Source organism: Neurospora tetrasperma (genome assembly GCF_000213175.1).
Source record: "Neurospora tetrasperma FGSC 2508 unplaced genomic scaffold NEUTE1scaffold_6, whole genome shotgun sequence".
NCBI lineage: Eukaryota > Fungi > Ascomycota > Sordariomycetes > Sordariales > Sordariaceae > Neurospora > Neurospora tetrasperma.
The window spans coordinates 3,413,703-3,438,732 of NW_009799104.1; the positions used below are offsets into that span (position 1 = coordinate 3,413,703).

General features: G+C 52.2%; 10 protein-coding genes across 10 annotated transcripts; 7 read left to right on the forward strand and 3 right to left on the reverse strand.

Moving 5' to 3' along the window:
• Positions 1–86: 86 nt before the first annotated feature.
• NEUTE1DRAFT_124967 (DNA-dependent RNA polymerase II RPB140) lies at positions 87–4,420 on the forward strand (the record flags this gene model as incomplete). The annotated part of the gene is made up of 2 exons (XM_009856416.1): positions 87–3,787; positions 3,846–4,420. The coding sequence occupies 2 exons, from the start codon at positions 87–89 to the stop codon at positions 4,006–4,008; spliced, it is 3,864 nt and encodes a 1,287-aa protein (XP_009854718.1).
• A 61-nt stretch (positions 4,421–4,481) lies between these two features.
• On the forward strand, positions 4,482–4,959 carry NEUTE1DRAFT_118324 (uncharacterized protein; the record flags this gene model as incomplete). The annotated part of the gene is made up of 1 exon (XM_009856417.1): positions 4,482–4,959. The coding sequence occupies one exon, from the start codon at positions 4,482–4,484 to the stop codon at positions 4,758–4,760; it is 279 nt and encodes a 92-aa protein (XP_009854719.1).
• Positions 4,960–5,074: 115 nt separating this feature from the next.
• On the reverse strand, positions 5,075–5,440 carry NEUTE1DRAFT_28458 (uncharacterized protein; the record flags this gene model as incomplete). Its single annotated transcript, XM_009855497.1, has 2 exons — positions 5,075–5,233; positions 5,345–5,440. Coding segments are annotated over 2 exons (255 nt in total), but the record flags the coding sequence as incomplete, so codon positions are not given.
• Positions 5,441–5,940: 500 nt separating this feature from the next.
• NEUTE1DRAFT_118325 (vacuolar ATP synthase subunit G) lies at positions 5,941–7,641 on the forward strand (the record flags this gene model as incomplete). The annotated part of the gene is made up of 6 exons (XM_009856418.1): positions 5,941–6,136; positions 6,233–6,271; positions 6,537–6,570; positions 6,681–6,689; positions 6,899–6,999; positions 7,178–7,641. The coding sequence occupies 6 exons, from the start codon at positions 6,134–6,136 to the stop codon at positions 7,337–7,339; spliced, it is 348 nt and encodes a 115-aa protein (XP_009854720.1).
• Positions 7,642–7,671: 30 nt separating this feature from the next.
• On the reverse strand, positions 7,672–9,767 carry NEUTE1DRAFT_149032 (uncharacterized protein; the record flags this gene model as incomplete). The annotated part of the gene is made up of 2 exons (XM_009856419.1): positions 7,672–9,671; positions 9,731–9,767. The coding sequence occupies 2 exons, from the start codon at positions 9,752–9,754 to the stop codon at positions 7,839–7,841; spliced, it is 1,857 nt and encodes a 618-aa protein (XP_009854721.1).
• Positions 9,768–10,417: 650 nt separating this feature from the next.
• On the forward strand, positions 10,418–11,286 carry NEUTE1DRAFT_69762 (uncharacterized protein; the record flags this gene model as incomplete). Its single annotated transcript, XM_009856420.1, has 1 exon — positions 10,418–11,286. The coding sequence occupies one exon, from the start codon at positions 10,556–10,558 to the stop codon at positions 11,108–11,110; it is 555 nt and encodes a 184-aa protein (XP_009854722.1).
• A 569-nt stretch (positions 11,287–11,855) lies between these two features.
• NEUTE1DRAFT_141091 (uncharacterized protein) lies at positions 11,856–14,354 on the forward strand (the record flags this gene model as incomplete). Its single annotated transcript, XM_009856421.1, has 2 exons — positions 11,856–13,413; positions 13,756–14,354. 2 exons carry the CDS (start codon positions 11,856–11,858, stop codon positions 14,352–14,354), a joined length of 2,157 nt encoding a protein of 718 aa, XP_009854723.1.
• Positions 14,355–16,525: 2,171 nt separating this feature from the next.
• On the forward strand, positions 16,526–17,923 carry NEUTE1DRAFT_88442 (uncharacterized protein; the record flags this gene model as incomplete). Its single annotated transcript, XM_009856422.1, has 2 exons — positions 16,526–16,804; positions 16,928–17,923. 2 exons carry the CDS (start codon positions 16,526–16,528, stop codon positions 17,921–17,923), a joined length of 1,275 nt encoding a protein of 424 aa, XP_009854724.1.
• A 527-nt stretch (positions 17,924–18,450) lies between these two features.
• NEUTE1DRAFT_141093 (uncharacterized protein) lies at positions 18,451–18,960 on the forward strand (the record flags this gene model as incomplete). The annotated part of the gene is made up of 1 exon (XM_009856423.1): positions 18,451–18,960. One exon carries the CDS (start codon positions 18,451–18,453, stop codon positions 18,958–18,960), a length of 510 nt encoding a protein of 169 aa, XP_009854725.1.
• A 2,413-nt stretch (positions 18,961–21,373) lies between these two features.
• NEUTE1DRAFT_104235 (uncharacterized protein) lies at positions 21,374–23,576 on the reverse strand (the record flags this gene model as incomplete). Its single annotated transcript, XM_009856424.1, has 7 exons — positions 21,374–21,766; positions 21,872–21,928; positions 21,998–22,874; positions 22,939–23,076; positions 23,133–23,214; positions 23,270–23,378; positions 23,415–23,576. 7 exons carry the CDS (start codon positions 23,574–23,576, stop codon positions 21,374–21,376), a joined length of 1,818 nt encoding a protein of 605 aa, XP_009854726.1.
• Positions 23,577–25,030: the final 1,454 nt, after the last annotated feature.

The window sequence follows — 25,030 nt, forward strand, 5'->3', positions numbered from 1 at the left end:
GTTCAGCCAGCCCTCAGCCCGCTCGACAACCACCCTCTCGCCCGTTCACCAAACCACCTGCACCGCTCGCCTTGCTGACTTGCAAGATGGCCGCCTACGCAAAGGACGGCAGCCAGAGCTATGGCGGCTATGGAGACACATACGACAATGATGACAACTACGAGAACCTCTCCACTTTCGACGACGAGGATGACGGTTCCGATCCCAACGCCATCACGCCCGAGGATTCGTGGGAGGTCATCTCCTCCTACTTCGACCTCAAGGGCCTCGTGTCCCAGCAGATCGATTCTTTCAATGAGTTCACAACAGACACAGTGCAATCTCTAATAGACGAGTATGCCGATCTTACCTTGGATCACCCAAGCCCAGGCGACGACGAGGGCAGAGAGATCATTTTGCGCAGATACGACGTTCATTTCGGAGAGATCATCATTTCCAGGCCGACCCTCACCGAAGCCACGGGCGAGACTATTAGTCTTCTCCCGTACGAATGCCGTGACCGCAACCTGACCTACTCGGCTCCCATCTACTGCAAGGTCACCAAGCGCGCCCGTATCGCCGTCAGCGAAAAGAAGCCCCTCAACCAGCTGACCGATGACGAGCACGACCACATGGCCCGCACTGGCGAGCACCCGACTGCTCTGCGCTGGATCGAGGAGGAGAGTGCGCCACCAGAACCACCCAAGGACGACAAGATTAACCCGGAAAACCTCAAGGGATATCTCTTCCTTGGCAAGATCCCTATCATGGTCAAGTCCAAGATTTGCCACCTTTACATGGAGGACGACGAGTCCTTGTTCACCCTCAACGAGTGTCCCTACGACCAGGGTGGCTACTTTATCATCAACGGTAGTGAAAAGGTTTTGATCGCCCAAGAGCGCTCTGCCGCCAACATTGTCCAGGTCTTCAAGAAGCCTCCTGGTGGCAGCGTCTCGTACCAGGCCGAGATCCGCAGTGCTCTCGAGAAGGGTTCCCGTCTTATTTCCTCCCTCCAGATGAGGCTGCACACCAAGGCTGACCAGAACAAGGGTCGCTTGGCCAACACCGTGAGCGTCACCCTGCCCTACGTCAAGGAGGAGGTCTCTCTTGCCATTGTGTTCCGTGCTTTGGGAGTTGTTTCCGATGAGGATATTCTCAACCACATCTGCTACGACCGCCGCGACAGTCAAATGCTCGAAGCCCTTCGTCCCTGCATCGAGGAGGCCTTCTGCATCCAGGATCGTGAGGTCGCCTTGGATTACATTGGCAAGCGTGGTAACGGCAGCACCGGAATAAACCGTAACGGCCGTATCAAGGCTGCTAAGGAGATGCTTCAGAAGGAGCTGTTACCCCATATTTCTCAGGCTGAAGGTTGCGAAACCAGAAAGGCCTTCTTCCTTGGCTACATGGTCCACAAGCTGCTCCAGTGCGTCCTTGGCCGCAGAGATACCGATGATCGTGATCACTTTGGTAAGAAGCGCCTTGACTTGGCTGGTCCTCTGCTGGCCAAGCTTTTCCGTGGCATCGTGAGACGCCTCACTCAGGATCTCATGGGCTACATGAAGCGCTGCGTTGATACCAACAAGCACTTCTCCCTGGCCCTGGGTATCAAGGCCTCCACTCTTACCAACGGTCTCAAGTACTCGCTTGCCACTGGTAACTGGGGTGACCAGAAGAAGGCCATGTCCTCGACTGCTGGTGTGTCCCAGGTCTTGAACAGATACACATTCTCCTCGACCCTGTCGCATTTGCGTCGTACAAACACGCCCATTGGTCGTGACGGTAAGCTCGCCAAGCCTCGTCAGCTGCACAACACACATTGGGGCTTGGTCTGCCCAGCAGAAACGCCAGAAGGCCAGGCTTGCGGTTTGGTCAAGAACTTGTCTCTGATGTGCTTCGTCTCGGTGGGTACGTTGGCCGATCCCATCATCGAGTTCATGATTGCCCGAAACATGGAAGTGTTGGAGGAGTACGAGCCTTTGCGGTATCCCAACGCCACCAAGGTGTTCGTCAACGGTACCTGGGTTGGTGTCCATCAAGATCCCAAGCATCTCGTCACTCTTGTTCAGAACCTCAGACGCAAGAACATCATTTCGTTCGAGGTTTCGCTGGTTCGCGACATTCGTGACAGAGAGTTCAAGATTTTCTCGGATGCCGGTAGAGTCATGAGGCCGTTGTTTGTTGTTGAGCAAGAAGACAACAGCGAATCCGGTGTCGAAAAGGGTCAGCTCATCCTTACCAAGGAGCATATCAGGCGCCTTGAGCAGGATAAGGAGCTTGGCAAATACCATGAGGAATACTTTGGCTGGCAAGGCCTGCTCGAGTCTGGTGCTATCGAATACCTTGACGCCGAGGAGGAAGAGACAGCCATGATCTGCATGACGCCAGAAGATCTGGACACTTACCGTCAGCACAAGTTCAAGGGTCGCGAGTTTGAGGACGACGCTGCCAACCGTGGCAATAGCCGTATCAAGACAAAATTCAACCCGACAACACACATGTACACGCACTGCGAGATTCACCCCAGTATGCTTCTCGGTATCTGCGCCAGTATCATTCCTTTCCCCGATCACAATCAGTCGCCCAGAAACACTTACCAGTCTGCCATGGGTAAGCAAGCTATGGGTTTCTTCCTTACCAACTACTCCCGACGTATGGATACCATGGCCAACATTCTTTACTACCCTCAAAAACCTTTGGCGACCACCCGCTCTATGGAATATCTCAAGTTCCGTGAGCTTCCTGCCGGTCAGAACGCCATCGTTGCCATCGCTTGTTACTCTGGTTACAACCAGGAAGATTCCGTCATTATGAACCAGAGCAGTATCGATCGTGGTATCTTCCGCAGTCTTTTCTTCCGTTCCTACACGGATTGCGAGAAGCGTGTCGGCATCAACATCGTGGAGCAATTTGAAAAGCCAGATCGAAGCAACACTCTGCGGCCCAAGCACGGTACGTACGACAAGCTAGAGAATGATGGTATCATTGCTCCTGGCATCAGAGTCACCGGTGACGATATCATCATCGGCAAGACATCTCCCATCAACCCCGATAACCAAGAACTTGGCCAGCGCACGGCTCAGCACGTCAAGCGTGACGCGTCCACGCCGCTGCGCAGCACGGAGAGTGGTATCGTCGATTCAGTGGCCTTTACAACCAACCAAGATGGTTTGCGCTACGTAAAGGTGAGGGTTCGTACGACAAAGATTCCCCAGATTGGTGATAAGTTCGCGTCTCGCCACGGTCAAAAGGGTACCATTGGTGTCACTTACCGTCAAGAGGACATGCCGTTTACCGCCGAGGGTATCACGCCTGATATTATCATCAACCCTCACGCCATTCCTTCTCGTATGACAATTGCCCATTTGATCGAGTGTCTGCTGTCCAAGGTCGGTGCGCTCAAGGGTATGGAGGGTGATGCCACCCCCTTCACGGATGTTACCGTCGATTCCGTCTCCAACCTCCTCCGCGAGCACGGCTACCAGTCCCGTGGCTTTGAGATCATGTACCACGGCCATACCGGCAAGAAGCTTCGCGCCCAGGTGTTCTTCGGTCCTACCTACTACCAGCGTTTGAGGCATATGGTGGACGACAAGATCCACGCTCGTGCTCGTGGTCCGGTGCAGATCATGACTCGTCAGCCCGTCGAAGGTCGTGCCAGAGACGGTGGTCTCCGTTTCGGTGAAATGGAACGTGACTGTATGATTGCTCACGGTGCCGCTGCATTCTTGAAGGAGAGATTGTTCGAGGTCTCGGATGCTTTCAGAGTGCACATTTGCGAGATTTGCGGTCTCATGACTCCCATTGCGTATGTACCTCCTCTTTTCTTTTGATGGATCCATATGATGCTAACAACTTGTCTGCAGAAACCTCACCAAGCAATCGTTCGAATGCCGTCCTTGCAAGAATAAGACCAAGATCGCCCAGGTCCACATGCCCTATGCGGCCAAGCTTCTGTTCCAGGAGCTCATGTCGATGAACATTGCCTCGCGCTTGTTCACGAGCAGGTCCGGCATCTCGGTTCGTTAAGGGTAGTTGTGGGTTCCCGGGGGGGTTGGTTGGTGCGGAAAGGCTCGGTTATAATATCACGGTTTTTTCTTATCATGGTCCTTGTACATGGCATGGCATTTATAGGCACTGGCAAAAAAAGAAGCGGTTCTTTCTCTACATGCTGGGGCTCGTAGATGTGCTGTGTGGGATCCAAAGGAGACGGAAGGAACGAGGAAAGAAGAAAGACGACAAAGAGAGACACAAAAAGTTGCATAGAAATGGTCGTTCTGGCGTTTAATTATTGAAGATTGCAATTTGCAAGCGAGTTTCGCAAAGTATTCAGGCTGTCTCTGTGCGCATTTGCGAGGGGAGGGGGGAGTGGTTCAGTTTTCACGCGCAAAGTTACTACTCACTATACATTTATCAAAAATATCACTATCATCATGTGCCCGCAAACAAGTTGACATTGGAGGCACATACACATGATGCAGCCTCGAAACAATTTCTTATGAATGTGCAATACAATAATAGTTACAAGATGCCAGTCTGCTTTCGAGCAGAGATGTAATAATACAAGTGTTATACAGTTCATGACCGCAGTCCCTCAAGGTCTCGAGCCGCAGACTTCCGCCCTGAAGGAAGCCGCCGAGCTCAGCCCCGTAAACAGACAAGACCGACATATTGGAGCACGTCAGTCTACCAGACAAAGCCAGGAGGATAACCGCGCCATCTGGCTATCCGTACGCTTACAAGCGCACCCCTTGGTCTTCGGAAAGGGTACCGCTCGCTAGCTAGGAAAGAAGGCGGCGTTTCTGCTCGTCTTCTCGACTCTCTAAAGGTAGCCCAGCTGTACCTCGCTGTCTTCACTCTTTGGTCCGCTGGGTGGGAACCTCCCCCCTCGCTAGCTTGTAGTCAACGAGCGGACCATCGTTGTAGCTCCCTCCTCTTTCTCTTGCTTTTTCTCACTTTCTCCTTTCCCTCTCAGCTACCAGACTCCTCTTCATTTTTCTTCCGTCCCTGTCCCTGTCCCAATGGCCCCTCCAACAGGTATACTAGCCGCCGCAGCACTCGGCTTCGGCAGTCCTTCTGCTAGTGCACTACTGGGTTTCGTAGGCACCGGGTGGTCCATCTGATCTGTGACGTCGCGAACAGTCTGGAGTTTCTTGTATTCGTTCTCGAGCTCGCGCTGCATTTCGAAATCGAGCTGGCGTTCACGCTTGATTCGTTGTTGTTCAATGTCGCGGATGACGCCGGCGTGCATTGCCTGTTTATGTCATTGTCAGTGAGTGTTGTTCAGGACGGTATTGGACTGGGGAGCGGGGGGAAGCGTTGGTAGGAGGAGGAGAGGGAAAGAAAGAAAAAGCAAAAAACGAACCTCCTTCTCGGCTTGTTGCTGCCAGTGCACCAGGGCGACGGTGCCGAGCGCAAAGGCGGAGGTGCCGAGGAGGGTGAGTTTCGAGGCGCGGGACATGGTTGCTTTTCTTTTTTTACTAGAGATGTAAAACTAAAAGACAGAAAGAAACAGGAACCCGGGCCGTGACAGAAAGGAGAAAGCTGTAAACTACACCGGCGCAATGGAAGCTACCTCTATGATCAAGATCAGACGAGGAACGGCATCGACGGGATGACGGAGACGAACGGGCGGGCAACTATTCTGCCACTGCTCACCGACTGATTTTGGCGGAGAGCTGTCACAGCTGCCCTGCCGCTGCCCTGCCCGCGAAGAGGCGGCGGCAGGCAATGGAAGGTGACATCAGAGCCCAGCTGTTCACGCTGCCTCTGCTGCCAACTGCACCTTAAAAGTGTCCCGCTACAACGGACAGCGGCTGCGGGCGGCCACTGTAGCGCTGTGCAGGCGCGCCTAGCGGGGGAGGTACCGGGCTACGACGACGCCCGCCAACGCCAACCCACTTGACGACCTCAGGTCGACCATCGGCATCGCATCGCATCGAATCACGTATCGACGGGCCGCATCAACATCACGATATTACGACTGACACGAACAACAAGACCAACAATCTATACCTTTACTCGACTCGCTACGACCGATACTATCTCTACCTCCTAATCGCAATTGCTTCAGCCTCAGAACTCCGAAGCGATTAGCACCGCTACCTCTACCTAGCTCCGACTACCACCTCTATCTACCTCTACAGCTATCACCATGGTTCGTTCCCAGCTAGCATAGCATCGTCGTCCGCACACATGACGCCGACATAAGAAAGAATAACGAAAAGCTAACGGGATGGATGGTTGGAAATAGTCGGCCCAAAAGTCAGCGGGTATTCAGCTCCTTCTCGATGTACGTCCCCGTCTTCACCAACACCAACACCCACACTTCTTCCCTACGATTCGACCCCCGCACGCCTTACGACGGACGGACAAACCATTGATCTAGCTTCCTTCTTTACGGGCTTTGCAAAGCCAACTTACCTATATCTTCAGTTGGCCATGAAAGAAAAGATGTGTTGGAGGAGGGGGAGAGGGGTGTTTGATGCTGCTGCTGTGGGATATGACATGACATGACATGACAGACTGGCTGACACTGCTGGGTGTTTACTATACAGGCTGAGAGGGAAGCTACCAAGATTGTTCAGAAGGGTATGTCTTCTTTCCCGCATTGCAATGCATTTGTCCATGATCCGCCGGAAAGAAACGTACGTCTTGATATAATAGTTGCTAACGTTTGGTATAATGGTTCGGGGGTATAGCTAGAGAGTGTACGTATTGCATCCTGACCATCAACCTCACCCGATACTGATACCCAAGATTATTCGACGTTCCTGCACCCGCGACGTGAATAAGGTCCTGTCGATGGTACAAGTTACAACCAGAGGCCGGAAACACGAAACAGCAGACCGACGCATAAACTACGGTCAATCATGACCTAGACCGGCAAGGTAGTAGGCTAACAAAATAAAATAAACAGACCGCACAAAGCGCGTTCGCGAAGCGCGCGACGAAGCCAAGAAGGAAATAGAAGCGTACAAGGCGCAAAAGGAAGCCGAGTTCAAGAAGTTTGAGGCCGAGGTATGTTTCCTCCCTTTTGTCTCTTCTTCCGCTTATCCTCTTTTTATCCCCCCCTCTCCTTCCCCATCTCTTTCTCATTTTCTTCCCCTTTTTTATTCCACATCTACAAACCAACAACACGAAACAACGAATGCAAGGAAAACGTACATACTAAACAAACATTATCTATACAATATAGCACACACAAGGAAACCAAGCCGCCCAAGAGGAAGCCAACCGCGAAGCCGAGGCGCGGATTCGCGAGATCAAGGAGGCCGGCAACAAGAACCGCGAGCAGGTGATTAAGGATTTGTTGCATGCCGTGTTTACTCCTTCTCCTGAGGCCATGGCTGCTCACTAAGGGCAGTAACTGTACCTGGTTGGACAAACAGAAATGGAAGGTGATGGGGCGACGATGGGGGTGATGATGTTGGATTGGCCTGGGCTGGCCCGTTATGGTAAACGACGAAAGGGGAGGCCGCGCCGTTTTTCTGTCATGAAGGCATGTTAGGTTGTTAGACGGAGATTATGAAGTTAAGTTTGTGACTTGGTATTACTATCCTACGGTTGTGGTTACGTGGTCTGCGTTTAAGGGTTCTAAATAGACCAGGCCATGCCTTGATAGTAGACCAAGGGAATCGCCAAAATTCATACCTTCCAATACCGAATAGTCAAGATTCGTAAAACCAAAAACAGTGCAACTAGATAGTATGAAAGAGCCTAGCCTAGCTCAATGGTATCTTTATAGCTACTTGGTCATTACTTACCCACTGCACTTCACCGATCTGTTTTGGTTAAGCCAACCTATTCAACATTACCCCCCTTCTACACCCCCCCCATCCCCCTTTTTCAGACACAAACTACTCCAAAAACTCCAACAGCGCCTTCAACATCTCCCCCGTATCCCTCCCTTCCTCCGTCTCCCCATCCACCCCCGCCATCTGCTCCCTCAACGTCCTCGCCAGCGTCCCAAAATCCTCATCCCGATCCTTCAACAATTCCCTGATCTTTGCCCGACATCCCGTATCTTCAGCAATCAACCATGCCAAGATCACGTCAATCGTCTGTAGACAGAAAAGCCCGGCATCCATTCTGCGAGAAAAGGCCTCGTCCTCGTCCAAGTCTTCTTCTGCCTTGATGGCTTCCTCTACTTGGTTGACGCGCGCGGCGTACTCGCGACGAAGTCGAATGAGCTTGGAGGTCTTGGCGTAGTTTTTTTCTACGAATTTGGCTAGGAGGCGGATCCGTTCTGCGCCGGTTGTTGAGTCGTCTGCTGTGGCTGTGGCTGTGGCTGCAGGTAGATGGCGGAGCATGGAAGCAAAGATACCCAAGAGGTGTTCGATGTCTTGTTTTGATAGTGTTGTTGTCTTGCCTTTGTTCTTTTTCTTGTTATCTTTGTCGGACGACTTGTCTCCGGACATGAAGAGGGTGAAGAGCGTCTTGAGACCGCCGGCTTCGACGATCTTGAGACAGACTTCGGAAGAAAAAGAGGCCGCGTGGTCGAGGAGTCGTAGGCAGGCGGGCTTGGAAAGCTTTCCTTTGATGTCGGCGGAGGAGAGGATGAGCAGGCAGAGTTCGACGCCTTCGGCTTCGACGAACTTCGACTTGCCGAGGGGGTCGTCGACTAGGCAGGTTAAGCACTCAAAGAGGTTTTCCATGTATTCTTCTTCGAAGGAGCCGCGCTCGGGGTCGCGGCGGCGGTAGGGGGCGATGAGCGTCAGGAGGGTGTCGACGGCGTTTAGCTCGTCGGAGGCCAAGCGTCGGCGGTTGGCGGGGGAGGATTGGACCATGATGGCGAGGATTTCGGCGGCGTATTGCTTGTTTTGTGAGACAATTGGGGATTCGGACTTTTTGGCGCGGGAGAGCAGCCATTCGAGGAGTTCGGTGTGTTTGCCGATTTGGTCGGCGGTTTCGCGGCGGGAGCAGAGGTTTTCGATGATGGAGAGGGCATGGTAGACGCCCGTGCGGTCGGCTTCTTGTTGTTCATCTAGGCGGGAGAAGTTGCTGACTAGGAGACCGAGCAGATCGGCTTCGAGAAGGGCGTCGGTTAGAGAGGAGAACTGCTCGTCGGAGGCAGCGACGTCTTCGTCCGTTAGCTCGTTGATAATTTCGACGGCGTCAATGGCAATGTCCGTGTTTTCGTGGGCGAGGAGGGAGACAAGGCTGGAGACGCAGCCGAGACGGGCAAAATCGGCGTAGAGCTCTGGGTGCTCGGAGAGGATGGAGAGAGCCTTGATGGAGGCGTCGAGGTCGGCTTCCGAGTCGATGAATTTCGAGGGATCGTCTTCGTGGCGGGCGCGGAGCTCGGCGTTGCGCGTGATGCGCTTCTCGAAGTTGAGTGCGGTTTTCTTTAGCCAGGAAAGGTCGATCTTGTCTGTTGTCAAGAGGTCGTCGGCTGGGGCGGCGGTGTTACTGTCCATGAAATCGAGAATCTCCTTCTCCTGGGCGGTTATGCCACCGCCGAAGAATCGACCTTCTTCATCGTCGCCGTCATCTTCGACTGGTGGTGCTGAGGGACCGTAGTCGCCATCGTCTTCTCCATCTTCAGGAGGTGGTGCTGGACCCGCTTCTATGTCGTCTCCGTCCTCTACCTGCGCGTGTCGGCTGCCGTTGGAAGATAATTTGGCGGACTTGTAGATTTCGTTCGGATCGCGAATGGGATCCAGCTTGCGTTTGCTGGGAACTCCCGCTTTCTGGAGGGAATTGTCGTTAGAATTTGTCAGTGACAGAGGACTCAAAAAATATTACGTACCTGAAACAGCTCGTCGACATTCATCTTGATGGCCAATGGTCTGGTGTTTGTGTTGAACAGTCCAACAAATAAACACGGTGATGATGATGTAGTTACCTCTAGTTGGAGATGCGGTTGCTGTGCTCGCGGCTGGCAACGCGGTTACTGCAGTGTCCTTTTCGTTTCTGTGATTGGATAGACGGTGACGGCTGGTCCCACCTTTTCAGTTGCTCCATCGCGGGCGGCTGTTTCAGGCTTTCAGCGGATTTAGCCCTGTTTGACAGTGGGTCTCGCCTTGCCAACGAGCTGCCACAGTGAGGGTGATCGCCAACGGTTACGCACTGGGTGGCGCAGTGAGACAGCTCCCGGCCTCATCAGTCATCATCACAAGGGAACTTGAAACTACAAGTGTCTTGCTGATAGAGGACCACTTTGCTTATAACCTGGTGTATCCTGCGTTCTTCTGGACATCCAGTCATTCTCAAGCTTGGTTCCGACCGCCAAACACCATCCAACCAGCCACTGGCCCCACTCACTTGGACCCTTTGTTTACTTTCCCCCTGAATCGCGGTTGAAGCCATCACCAAGTCGGTCACAACGTCAACATGCCACCAACACTCATCCTTGTCCGCCACGCTCAGGCCCTCCACAACGTCGATAATAAGTCTCACTTGTGCCACTCTTGTCTTTCAAGTTCCCACCTGCTAACTCTTACCACGAGACTATTCCATCCACGATCCCTGTCTCTCGGAGCTCGGCAGGACACAATGCGGCTCCCTCCGCGAGCACTTTTTCAAGACTGAGGTGCCCAATAAGTACCAAGTCAGCCTTATCATTGTTTCCCCCATGCGCCGAACCATCGAAACGGCCCTTCTTTCCTTCGGCAACTACGCCAAGGAGCACAACATCCCCATCATCGCCAACGCTGGCTGGCAAGAGAACAGCGACAAGCCCTGCGACACGGGTTCATCCATCGAGGAACTTTCCAAAGAGTTCCCAGAGGTAGATTTCTCAAGAGTCGACCAAGTCTGGCCGGAAAAGAACCGCAATTCGGAAAAGGCCAAGAAGTATTGGTACACCAAGGAGTCAATCATGCAAAGAGGAGAGGACGTGTTGAAGGAGATTGAGGCCAAGGTGTGGCCTGAGATGGAGGACGGCAAGGCTGTTGTCGCTGTCAGTCATTCGGGGTTCCTGAGGGCGGGAGTGACGGGGTGGTGGTTCAACAATGGCGATTATCGCATCTTTGAGTTTGAGGAGAGGGAGGTCAAGGAGGGCAGGCCGACGTTGAAGCAGATCACGGGCGTGAAAGGCGGTATGGGGGAGAGTTTCGAGACACCGGCGGGTCTTGGCGGGGATTTGCCCGAGGCTGCGGTTGGAGGGTTGAGTGTTGGGTTGCCGTAAGGGTGGAAGGGGCTAAGGTGCGAGTGGGAAGGGACGATGAAAGAATAGGTGATTTCAAGTTTGAATGCGGTTATCTTGCAAAGTTCAGTTCTTTCCATTGTGCAATGCCTGCCGCCGGTCTTAGCAGCACACAGCTTTGACTTGGCTTCCACTTTTCAATAATTCCTCCCGTCTTCCGTTCCTATCGTCTGTTCATGTCCATATCGACCATCGCTAACTCCAGTCTCCTGTCCTCTCATATCACACCTGGCTGATATTTTCCAACTACACAGAATCATTGCCATTCTCGGTAGTCGGCGTTGGATTGTCTTGTTACCCCGCATTCGCCATGCCTGGGCAGCGCTCACGAATTTAAGATTTTGGCTTTCCGCTTCCTTACAAGAGGGCAAAGACTATCCATTGCAGAATCCAAAGCATCAGTTCGCAGACGAGAGATTCTGCGGCAGGGATCAACGACCAGAACGATCACCAGCTGCACTGTTACAGGATCTCACAATGATGAATGTCGCTGCTCCGTTTGGGTCGCTGAAGAAGCGGAATGCGACGCAGTCCAGCGCTGGAGGTTACACTGCCATCAGTGGTCAGCACCCGCTAGCAGTTAGAGGTAGGTTAGCGCCCGACTCACATATGTCATGGATGCTCTCCAAGTGATTGGAAAGCTGACATGAAATATGTTCCAGTCATTGTCTCGAATCGTCAAGCTTCGGAGCAAACTTCAACGACCTACGGCTGACGAGCAACCACCATGTCTACGTCTCAACTCAGCATGGAAGACTTCAAGCGCACCCTCGCTGCTTTGGGCAGTCTGATATTTGCTTCGGTTCGAAACACCCTCTGTCAAGCTTGCCATCCCATAACCCTACGCCTAGACGAAATACTCAACTCAACCGACAAGTCAGACTTCCATCCCGGAACCCGCGACTCGACCGGCAACATAAGACTTGCAACCATCGACCATGTCTTTTCCAGCTACCGCGAGTGCAGTTTCTGCTCACTCGTCCTTCGTCTCATGCTGCGGGCCAAAGAGAGGCATCTCTATCACGCAATGAGGTCAATACCATTGGTTGAGGACACGCTCATAAACATTGACACAATCAGGGAAGCTTTCAAGTCATTGGAAAGTACCACCGTCTCCAAAACAAGTTCAATGGCCAGTTCAAGCTCATCGCTATCGGATGACTTCGAGATATTCGATCCTGAGGAACTGATACTTCAGATTTCGGTCGACGCTGTTTGTGATTACGGCGCCATGTCACTCTGGCTTCCTTTGAGGGACTCCGAAGACGTGGACGATAACGAATATCAGTTGTTTCTGCATCCTGAAGACTACCAAACGATTATGGCCGATGCCCAGAAACTAGAGGCTACATTAATGATACCGAAGCCACTCGACCGGGATACACGAGACATGGACTTGATGAAGCGCTGTCTCGAAAACTGCCGCAAAAACCATGACAGATGCAATCAGTCAGCGATACCAGATACAGAAGCTTTGCAGGCGGCCCCGAGCAGGCTGATTGACGTCGTCGATATGAGATTAGTACCCACTAGTCCTGGTATTAACGGTCATGTGAACCTTCAACAAGTCGAATATGTCGCTCTCAGCTATGTATGGGGAAGAGATCCGTTCTTCACCCTGCAAAGCCCAAACCTCAGCACCCTATGCGAGAAAGACGCCTTCCGGGATCCCGCCATAAAGCTTCCACAGACCATCCTGGATGCCATTGAAGTTACCAAGTTCTTAGGCTATCGATACATCTGGATTGATAGCCTCTGCATTGAACAAGACTCCACTGAGGATACAGTCACTCAGATAGGATCGATGCACATCATCTACGCCCAGGCTAGCCTTACAATTGTTGCCGCCGTCGGAGACAACGCACAGCACTCTATCCTGCACATAGATCCGAATCAGCTATTGAACAAGTACCATACCATTGGAGGCCTACGCTTCTGCCTAAACAGGCCCGAGTTCAAAGAAGTTGTCGCATCATCAACATGGGCAACAAGAGGATGGACTCTTCAAGAAATAACGTGCTCTGACCGGTTCATATTCTTCACTCCAGAGAGGACGTACTTCAGCTGCGCACAAGGAAACTGGAACGAGGACCTGCCTCTGGATGAAAGCGTTTCGCCTGAGCAATATCAACGCTACCTTCGGGATGAAGACCCCAGAGGTTTGGGCTTGGACATGGAAGTTGGAGGCGATGCCCAAAAAGCCTCGGCAACTTTTGTCTCCATGGTCGAAAAGCTTTCCACAAGAAACTTCACGCATGACAAAGACATCCTGAAGGCATCACTGGGTATGTACACAATGTACATAGCTGACAGCCTAGGGATGGCGGTCGCTGGCCTTCCCCTGTCCTACTTGGGGGCAGCTCTGATGTGGCAACCAAATGGTGTCCTAAGCAGGCGACGTTGTGAAGGTATTCCATCTTGGTCTTGGGCTTCGTGGACGGGTCCAATCTCTTATCCTCTCGGGAGACTGGACGGTCTCAACATAGAACTTACTTTGGACTGGTTTATTGATGCTGTGCGGACTTCGCCAAGGTACATCCCCTACCTCCAAGTAGACGCAAGAATAGCGAGGGTTGCACAACACATGCTTCGAGCACCAGGGAAGGAGCCTTGTCACCACCATTCAGGAGACAATCCTCCAACGGTTTTGCGTCGGCGCATCGTCAGTCCTAAAGAGCGCTGGCAGCAGGACCTTGCCATAGCCGAGAAGACCAAATTGGTTTTCAGAGGTACAATCTGCAGCTTTCCAATTCGGCTCCGAAAACGCGACCATACCTTGCAAGCGTCCGGTCAAGTTCACTTTTGCTCCATCTTTGCCTCGCTTGAAGCATCGGAAGACATGGACAATGATGAGCTCATTGGGGAGATAAGGATCGACTCCGGGACGCTACAGACCTTCTTCCCTGATGAGTTCTTACCAGCAGCCTCCAACATGGGCATTGCCACCAACGCAGAGCTACTTGCTTTTGCTCGCCTGGACTTTTCCCTTGAACATGTCCAAAACGTTGTGTATCTAAACAGATATAGTCGGCGAGGCAACTTCTCCCCGGAGTTCCTGGCCTTGGTGGATGCCAATCCAGACATGGTGCTCGTTATGTGGCTATTCCGACAACCCGGAAAGCCTCACCTAATGTCCCGAGTCGCTGTTGGATACGTCGTCCGGAGTCGATGGGACGAAGCAGTCAAAGAGCGTGGGCAAACTCAGGAATGGATCAGGCTTTATTGAGCTTGGATCGAGAACAACCTCACAACCGCACATGCATACTTGATCCTGTACCTCATTTGCCGCTTCAAAGGGGTAGGAGGTGCCTGATGAGGAACCCGTCATTTCCCATCAGGCATTTCTATTGTGTCCCAACCGAGCAATGCTGTTGTGGTAGAGGTTGTTCTGAGTCGCACACGCAACAGTTGAATCATGATGGTGGCCTACACCGTCACTTCATTGGACAGACTAGTCATTTCGAGTGACGAACGGCGATTTCTTCTCTGCAGTCCCCATGGCGTCGGACGCACTTGGCCAACATCGTATACAGGGGACGACTCTGGGGGCCACTGCGCTGGTAGGTCGTCTGCATTTCAAGTATGAGGGTTTGTCGCAGCGAATGTCCCGATGCGATAGGGGAAGGCTCTCTGGTTCTTTATGTGCGCGCCATTTGGAAGTGGTAACGGTAGATTGTAATGGAAGAAGAGAAAGGTGCAGGCAACAACGGGTTGAGGCTCAGGTAGTGGGGTTTTTGATGCAGCTGAACCATGCCAGGGTATTATCTGGTGACCGAGGCAACTGCTGCCTTTACTCTCACAGTTCCCTTGCCATTCGGCTGACACCAAGACTCACCGATATCGGGATCTCTTTGATCCGACGCTGGAAAAACCGACTATCGCGGAGTTCCTACCAGAATGGACCCGCTCCTACTGCCCGGCCGCCTTTCGACCTCCTCTACACTTGGCCAGTGGTGGTTGGAGGGAATCCCGCCTCCGGGGGTTTGAAGAGGTTACCTAAACCGAGCCAAAGTAGCATCGCCCACTAGAGGATGGAATTCCCTAGTTACCTAGCGGATCATCCAGTGCCGGGCGGATCACTGATCATCCACCACTGCAGCTGACTGTAACGGGAAAGCGGCCCGGGAGGACGACAACGTGGAACCCCGTGCGTAGTGCAGGGAGCTACCTATGCCCAAGGATCCGCTGCCCCTGGTGCATGGTTGCAACATAACCAATACTTTGCGGCCATTGCCGCTCATGGTTTCAGGATCAGCAATAGAAAGCCGATTGCGGTTGAGTTTACTCGACCAAGGAAACACCGGACCCATCAAAGCGTTTAGAGATATCTTAGAGCCGCAAACCATTACCACCCAGTTGAGGCTGAAAGAGACGTGGGGGATTCACGAAAGAACAACGCAATGCCCAAGTTACCTAACGGCAGAGCCTCGAACCACGACATAGGCTCCAACGAGAATCATCCGCTTAGTCACTATCAAAGCCATTTCAAGCACAACGAATTCAAAGTGGGCTATCTCTACCTATTCTCTTTCAGGTTCAAAGAAGGTGGTAAGAACCCTAGCTCACTGAAGTTAGACGTACAACGACAAAAGAAAAGCTTGAACAACAGCCAGGAACCCAATTGGGAGCAACGTCAAGATAACTTCACACCAAAGACCTTGTATTGCGCCGACCCGGGCCACAGCGGCCAGCCTACAGGTCGCCTGCACTAGCTGGCGGTATCTCGCCCTATAAGATTTCGACGATCAGCGACCGCCCACTGGCGATCACAGCGTTCGTTCCTACGAAGATGCAAAACATGCTGGCAGAATGCATGATCGCACAGGAGCTAGCTCGCTGCACCTTTGACAGGCCGCTTCGCAGGCCAGATGCACTGACAACACATACTAAACACCCTCTTTACTAGTGCCAATGGCATCTGGGTGGACGCGAATACGAAGTTTGAGGCTCTGCGAGCTTTAAGATTGGTCTTATGGTTCGTCAATATGCATGCTATTCTTCTTCAAGAGCAATATCAAGACATCTTGGATGTAACATAAAGCCCATAATCTGTCATATTACTTGTGCCGGGGTCCCTTTCTATCTCATACCTCTCACCTCCCTTCCTCACACTTGGTTGTACTTGGGTACCTACGCAAAGTCCTTTCAATGGCGGGCATCCTCGAAAGCGTGCCGACCATCATATCAACTGCTGTCGCCGCATACGGAATCGTCGAGGTCATTCTTGAACTTGCCGAAGATGCAAAGAAAATCGGAGACCAGATGAGGATTGATGCTCTACCTTTTCGAGCATTCGGGGATTTGATCGAAACCGCCCAGTACTCTATCAAATTCCGTCTCCCCCAGGACGACACAGCAGTCATCTCGTATATGCGTGATCGACGGGTGTTGGACAACATGGAACAAGAAGCATTCGAATTGAGCAGGGATATCGACGAGCAAAAGGAAAAGATCAGGAGGTTACAATCCAACTTCGGCGACCATGCGAACTATGCTCTTCGCTTCTATGCCACCCACAGATGGAAGAATATCAGGAAGCCGAAGCTCGGGCTTCTCCAACCGAGAATGGCACAGCTGAAGTCGACATTACAGCTGATTATCGCGGTTATCCAACTCGAAGTGCTCTCTCGAAACGGAAGTGCCACCCGCGGCGAATCCAGGCTCAATGAGATGTGGGTGAATACATTATCGACCGGTAAAGCTGTCCGATGCTAACTTCTCTCCAGCGAGGAACTGAGGGACGTTATCGGGAAACACATCGAAGCTATTGGACAAATCAAACAAAACTTCTCCCTACAGCCAGGCATGACCGGAGGTGGTGATGCGGCCACAGGTATATGCTTCCTCGCTTACAACATGGCCCTGACAGGCCGGGTTCCACGTACGGGGCAGGAAATACCTGTGGAGCTTGACTTCGCGCAGTTGACAACAAGCCGAATCATGAATATCGACCCCCGTCATTGGGCGCCTCCACCAGACAGCTTGCCAGCAAATGCTCCCATTTGCCCTCATTGCTATCGCGACACGCGCGCGGAGAATGGACACCCGCCAGACGGAACTATCTGGAACCGCAACAAATCGATCCCGAATATCACGAATCATCGCTACAGACACAGAGAAAGGCCCTTGCCTCCATTACCACCACCAGAGTCCCTTGAGTCTCTGGATCGGCAGGAGCCAACAGCTTCACGCCCCCAGTACCGCGCGCCAAGCCCGCCCCCACACCCTCATATTCCTCCACTGTTCCATCCAAATCCGCCGCTGGTTGAGATCCGAGAACAGCCTTCGGGATCGGAACTTCATCATCTTCCCGCCAATGATGACTCGACTACAGAACCAGGATCTGAGAACCAGTATCTTAGCGAACCACCACTGTACAGGCCAAGGTCACGATCACCCCGACCACGACAATCCACCACCGTTGAACAGGTCCTTGTGTGGCACAACAACGGCTCCTGGGTACCGCAGCTCGTGCGGTTCGACCCGAATCTCGACATTCGCAATAGACACGGTGCGAATGGCGCTGAAATTCCGTACGGCGGTCTCATCTCCGAGGACTACGTGGATAGCTTGTCACTGACAGAAAGTGTCGAGTGGTATCGCCGCGAGTTCGTGTTCCCCTATGATGATGAGCACCGCGCGGTGAGAGGCATCGGCACGGTCGATATCGAGTGGAAAAAACAGCCAGGTCTGGATGATTGGGATGAGTTGGTGGTGGAGAGACCAAGGGTGAAGTGTATTGTTTGTCGGGAGATGCCTTGCGAAGAGGAATTGGTTTTGAAGCTGCATGATTAGAATGCCTACTTCAAAGGCCTGAAGTGTGCGTGGGAGTATGATGAAGGGAGGTGAAAATTGGTGATGTTTTACTGGCGTGCCTATGGTATTTAGCTGATGAGAGAATGCCCGCCCGCATGGAATGGCATGGTTTTCAGCTTGCCAAGACTTGGGCTTGCTCAGTCTGTGTCACTGCCCAAGCCCCTGCAGCGCAGTTGCACCCAAAAGACCTCAGACAAGGCGTAGAATCGAAGGCGCATTTACAGCTTGCTCTTTGAGTGGCCAGTACACTTGCCACTTATCACCAATCACCAACGATGGGAAGCAACGCTCCAATCCAATACTGCCCGTACGCACTATTGGTTTCCTTCCAGTCGATACAGACGGCTTCGGCAGTCGACATGCATGTACCTCCACATCTGAGATGTTATAACATCTTGCTCTTTCACTCGAGTCAGTCTCTTGACTCTCTCGGGATACCTACCATACAATTTGTTGTTTCGCGCACACCATCTTTTTTCAACCGCTACTTGCCATATGCTTTCGACATGGAGGTGATCGAAGCAATAACCGCTGCCCACGGCGTTGCCAAACTGGCATACCTTCTTGCATCCACGATATACGATGTCGCGAAGGTTGCAAAGGACTCGGGCGCTGTTTTCCAGCAGCTCGACACTGAAGTCAACTCTCTCAAAGTTTTCGTCAGTTTAGTCGAACAAGTCGAATCAAACATCACCTCACGATGTGGCCAGAACCCAGATCCCAACGCTGTCGAGACGTCACAGGCCCTATGGCCGTTTGGTCTATTGAAGGAAGAATGTGATGAACTAACCACACTCATTGAGCCTCAGCTCCAAAAGATCCACCAATACCGAAGCGACATGGCGAATGATTCTGAATTTGGGCGTCAATTGTTTACAGCAATGAAAATCAGGTTCAGACTCGTTCCTAAGATTCACGATCTGTACCCAAGGATCGAGAGACTCAAAACAAGCTTGCTGTTAGCGACGGCAACCATCCAAACCTTGCAAAATGAAGCAGGAGCGGGACAGTTGTGAGTCGGCCCTCACAACAAAGTTGAGAGCACCTGCTGATAGCATACAGAGAAAGGATTGAACGCGCTACAGAAGAGATACGAACCCTTCTATGCCCTCATCCTGCCAAATCCCGTAACAGAACCTCTCGCACCAGCCTTTCGACTTCAAATAGTCAATTTTCCCTTCCAGAGCTTTATTTCGGACCGGGCCCCGTCCTTGCGCATAGAAGCAACTCTGGGTTTCAAAGGCATCTCTGCAGATCGTGATACAGTCGAAACGCCGCTTCAAACATCCGATAGTATCATTTCTTTGCCTATCAGCGGACGAAGATCGATCGACAGCTCCAAGTGGGCTTTTCCCAAAAGTAGCTACTCGTCAACGGTATCGTTCGCCACTGCACGGGAAGTCCAGCTACGCCATAACCCGAGAGATTTCTATTCTACGTCTGCACAGCTCGGCAACATAAGAGACCATACGGAGGCACAGAGATACCAGCATGGAGGACTAGGAACGGATCTCGCGGAAGGACTTGGCGTTTCTCTTGTGCCTGCTCTGGGTGCATACGACGTACCGCGCCTTAATCAGGAGCTACCCGAATCGTCGAAGGAGGCCCGTGAACAGTTGAATGGGGAAGTTATGCCCTTCCAAGTATTCAGCAATCAGCTAGAGACGGATGGCCTTTCACCGAGGCTTGTAATGAGGTACATGCGGGAGCACAACGTAATAGAACGCATCCTGGCAATGGCGGAAGAACTACAAGTCGATGGCCAGATACAACTGGACAAGGTAGCAAGGTTGAGATCTGAGATCGAAAGCAGCAACCGTGCCCGGCGCTTATTTACCCTCATCGTATTGAAAGTGTTGAGGAACTACAAAAGGCCAAAGATTGCGCTCTTAATAGCTCAGGGAAAATACGTCAAGTCTGCTCTCGACCTAGTTGATCCGTTATTGGAGTTTCAGAGGCTTCGTTATTCAAGTGCATCGTTGCAAGGTCACTAAGCGGACTCAAACGACTTGTGAGTGAAATTCTATTGAACTGGCACCTGTACGATTACTAACGTGAGTGATGTAGGGTCCAGTCCAGACAACTTGTCGAAAAGTGTGTCCGTATCATAGGCGACGTCAAAAGTTCCAGGTTCTTTCATTCCATATCTGCACCGGAAAGCCAAGACCCTGATCCAATCACGATACTCTGTTACGTTGCTTCCAGCATGCTCAACACGGGCAGAGCTCCTCCACCTGCTGGTCCATCCAGCCTCTGCTCATCCTGATACCCATCTCCCTACAATCCCGCAGATTTATGGCCCAATTTCCCACCTCCAAACATGGTTCGACGTGCGATTCTCGAGAACTCCAGCCCACATGAATCCTGGACCGAAAGAAACATCTGAGTACAGCCGAAGGTCCCATTCCATTTCCATCACGAACTGGATGACTGCCCAGAGACCCGCACAACACAAACCCAGTGGCACACATACACAGTCTTTAAGCGCGACTTAGTGTGCGTTGCTGTAAATCCCTACCTACCTAAACAATCAACTTGCTAGTCATATCGACATCCGCTACTTGCAATTCTGTTTTGGAGGCTCTGGTATCTGTGTTGGGGTGACCCGAGGACGACACGCTGCTTCAGGATCCGGGGTTCGTGGAGTCCCGATCCAAATGGACAGAAAATCTAAAATCTGTTGGGATTTGGTTGGCCCGTCATCAAGGGATTGTAGAATTCCGAGTCGGTTCTCTTGGAGATCTGATCACTTTGATGATGAGCGGGCCGATATGGTGGTGCCGAATATACAAGTAGGAGGGAGTTGTCACCCGGAACTCGGAAGAGCCTTATGAACCAGACGTTGTACTCAGGCGATACCTGTGGCATCATGAATTGCTTAGGACTGAGGAAGGGCAGGAAGCTGGTGAGGAAGATCCGACTATATTTGGGAGCATTCCGCTGCTTTAACGCCACATATCCTTCATTCTGTTGAAGCCATCACCAGTTCTCGGCATTCTCTCGGTATCAGTGGATATGATCCACACATTGCTACCCTAGATATAAGTCGGATTTCATCCTCCTTCTTCACCTTTCCTTCCTTTCTCAATCTATCAAGACTTTCACCACCACCATAATATCGCTCACTATGATCACTCCCTTGCAGTATGGTTCAACACATTCACTCTTTCACCTGCCTATTGACTATGCATGCCTTCATCTGCTTCACCATGCCTTTCAAAGACGTGTTTATATAACGATCATATCACAACTTCAGCCTATCAACTATCCAACAAAAATATGGAGAGAATACACAAGAACGAAACCCCCCTCCAGTCACCCCCCATCTCCTTCCCTCCCATACGCTAGGCATCACCACCTCCACCTCCACCTCCACCACCTCCACCTCCACCTCCCCCCCCTCTTCTCTCCCACTCAACTCAAATGAGTTCAAATCCCCGAATCAACCTTCTTCATCCTAAACTCCGGATCATTATCCGCATACTTCCTCCACTCATCACACCTGTCCCGCAAATCCGGCATCAAATTCGGTATCGCCCCATCATTAATCCGATCGACCCTCTCCAAAAACTGGACGCTGAGTCCCTGGCTCATATGCCACGGGATATGGCAATGGAACACCCACGAACCAGGGTTACGACCGGCTTCAAAGGCAATAATGAGCCATCCGAAAGACGGGACAACCGTGGTATCGCGCCGTGTGGGGTTGTCGAAGTTGAGATGGGGACCGTCGATGACGGGGTCGAAGAGGATGGGGTGGCCTGGGTCGACGAGGGGGTTCGCGGGGAAGCGGGAGCGGCCGAGGATGAGGAAGTCGTGGCCCTGTGGAGAAGGTTAGTCTATGTATGGGGAGACATAAGAGAAAGGGAGGAGGGGAAAGGGGGGGGGGGGGGAAGTAAGGGAGGAGGGATAGAAAGAAAGACTCACGTGGAGATGCATGGGATGCGGCGAGGGAGAGTTGTTTTGGATCACCCAGAAGGACCACTGTTTCGCACGTTAGATTTGGGTCGGTAGTCGATGCAAGCACGGGACATGAAGGGAAAGGTAACGGACCTTGACAGCTTCGGGCAGCTGGATAATGTTTGCTTGTCTCGGAAACGTAAAGTTGCCCTCGACGACATACTCCAACGTCGGCTTATCCCATTGGACATCAATGGCCGAGCCATCAACTGACCAAAGTACCTTGGAGATACCCTTGTTCACCTCCTTCACGTCCAGTGTGACGGACAGAGTATCCACCTTGGTGTCGGAAAAGTCGGCCTTTGGCGCTGTCCTCGATGTCAGGGGCTTGGAAGAGACGTCATCCTCACAGAACTGATCGATTGCAGGTAGACCGTGATTAGTGGGAAGCCTGGACTCATCGGCGCCTTCGTACGAGACTATGGCTGCGGGATAAGGGTTGAGCGATACGCCGCATAGGGGGGTCGAAGATAGGGTTGCGTTGATCCAGTAGTTGTCCACCTCTTGGTCGGCCTTGATTACGACATCGTAGCGTTGGCCAACGGTGAGGTAAAGCTGGTGAACCGGGTACGGCTCTACGGGGACAAAGTCAGTCTCAATGACCGTCATGTTGTGACCGACGATGGACACGACAAAGGTGTTATCGGCTGAGGTGTTGACTAGCCTGAGACGATGGCGCTTGTTCTTTGTGAACTTCAATCTCGCATATTCGCCTCCAGTGCCGTTGGGCGCAATGTTCATCCCGTTGAAAAGGATGTTGTTACTTGGCGGAGGAGAGCCAGGAACACCCTTGAGGAAGGGATCGTTGGGGTCCATCATCCGATCAACGATGTGCTCGGCGGAGTCATAGTACCAGTCGCTGATGGGGAAGACGCCGAGGTCGGTATCGTACGGGTAGGAGGAAGGGCCGTTGATCTGGATTGGACCAACGATGCCGTTGGCGTATTGCGAGGAGATGTGCGAGTGGTACCTGGAACAAATCACGTATTAGCGGATATGTCGACGCCTCTGCTCGAGTGGCAGAGTGGACGAACCAAGAAGTTCCATGCTGAGTTGCCAGGAACGAGTAGACTTTGCTGGTACCAGGAGCGATGGGACACTCCGTCACGCCGGCCACGCCATCTTGGTTGTTGCTGTTCAGTTGATGGAAACCATGCCAGTGCATAGAAGTACTGAAAGGATTGTCAGTGTCAATGGCCCGTACTGTAGTTGGAAGGACGGAACTGACCCGTTCGTCTTGAGCCTGTTTGTGACTGTGACCTCGATCCTGTCGCCCCAGTCGGCCTTGATCAATGGCCCTGGGTAACCGCCTATTGGGTTGCACGTTAGCAGGCAGTTGAGCATCGGACAGACGCTATATCTCACCATTGATGAGCATGGCTCCCTTCTTGATGTGACCATCTGGGCCAACCCATTCATCCACTTCGGTGATTTGAAAGTCGAACTGTGGTGTCTCGTGTGAGCATGTGGGAAACTTTGTCGATCTGGTACATAGTTTGGAAAATCTTACCTTCCGTGTAACCCAGGTGACAGGCCATTCGTTCTCGTAGTCTGTGTTGACGTTGAACCGGGATGTCCAACAAGCGCGGTTGCACTCATGGTTGCAGCTTGGAGCGGCACCAACGAGGCCGAGCAGGGGCAATAAGCCGCCTAGAAGTGGAAGAAAACGCATACTGATATTCCAATAGGGTGTTGGGGATGACACACCGAATGACTAGTGGGTGATGTGAAAGGGGATCAACGAGTGTAAATAGGGGGGTTTCCTGGATGGTTAGTAGAACACGCAACAACAACAACACCCAACCGACGAGGACGATGCAAGAGCCAAGTCCCTGGGAACAGAGAAAGCGTGACGGAGTCGGATACGATCATTTGTATATACTGGTCGGTATAGTGTAGACGGACTTGGCAATGTTTACATGGCTGGCGACTGGCATGCTCCCTGAATTGGCTTGTTGTGAATCAACCGTCGGTGACCCTGGTGGCTGGCATGCAAGGACACAGCTCAGCCGCCGCATCTACCCCGTCCCCCGGATCTGAGATCTCGCTCATGAGAGCCGGAAACCTAGCGGGTAGACGGCAGATGTAGACCAGATCAACACCATTGTTCGAGACATGACGATGGCTTTGACCTCCCCCGGCGGTCATCACAATCTGGGGGTTGATAAGGGTTAGGGTCCAAGCCGTGAAGAAGCCATTACTTGATTGACTGATCAGAAAGACGAGGGAAGGGTGGCTGTACTACTGGCGTCCCTCGCATGGCCTGGCCTGGATATGATCAACTGCATTGACTGAGGACAGAGGCAGGGAAGATGACGATGGCGTGGCATGGCTGTCAGCGGACTGTGACTTCAGAGAAGCGAAATCGGCATTGAGGACGGCTACTACCGTGAACGGACATTTGCAAGGAGTCCTTCAGCCAGCCCTCATTCATCGACGAAGACCGAATTCCAGAATGATGACAGGTAGTGACGAAAGATGGCTGGCGCGCAGTCGAAATCCGGGTGGAATGTAAAAACACCGTTCGCGAAGGTGCTGAATGAAAGCAGCAGTCAGCTTCTTGGGCGCACGGGCCATGTGGTGGAAATATCACACCAAACTTGGGCTTTGTCCGGACGTTCTACTCGGAGCCATCCCATCCCTGGGAAAATATGTCGATACAAAAGAGAGAGTGGGAGATCCAAATGAGAGGAAGCTGGATGTTGCTCGTTGTTGACACATCCAATATCGGCGGCTTCTTGTTTCAGGAACGGAAGGAGCAAGGGAGAGAATCGTGAACTGAAAGCAGATGCGCACGGATCAACTTGCAGGTGTTTTGCGCCCTGACAGCTGCAGATCTACACACTGCAGGAAATAGCAACTGCAGCGAACTATTGGCGATACCTCTAGGCAAAGACTCCCAGCGACAACAAAAGTAAGCGAGCTTCGAACTCGCAACATCAAAGTCCAGGCTTCCAAATTGGAAAGATGTTTACGCCCCGGAATCAGTGACAAATGGTAATATCTGTTTGTATCCTCTATCGCCCATGGTGGGATGAGCAGCGTGAACCGCTGGGCCTCAGACAACGCCAACCCTAACCCCGCTGAAAGCGCTGCCTTGGGGGTTTTGCTTCTTCTTTTCACACA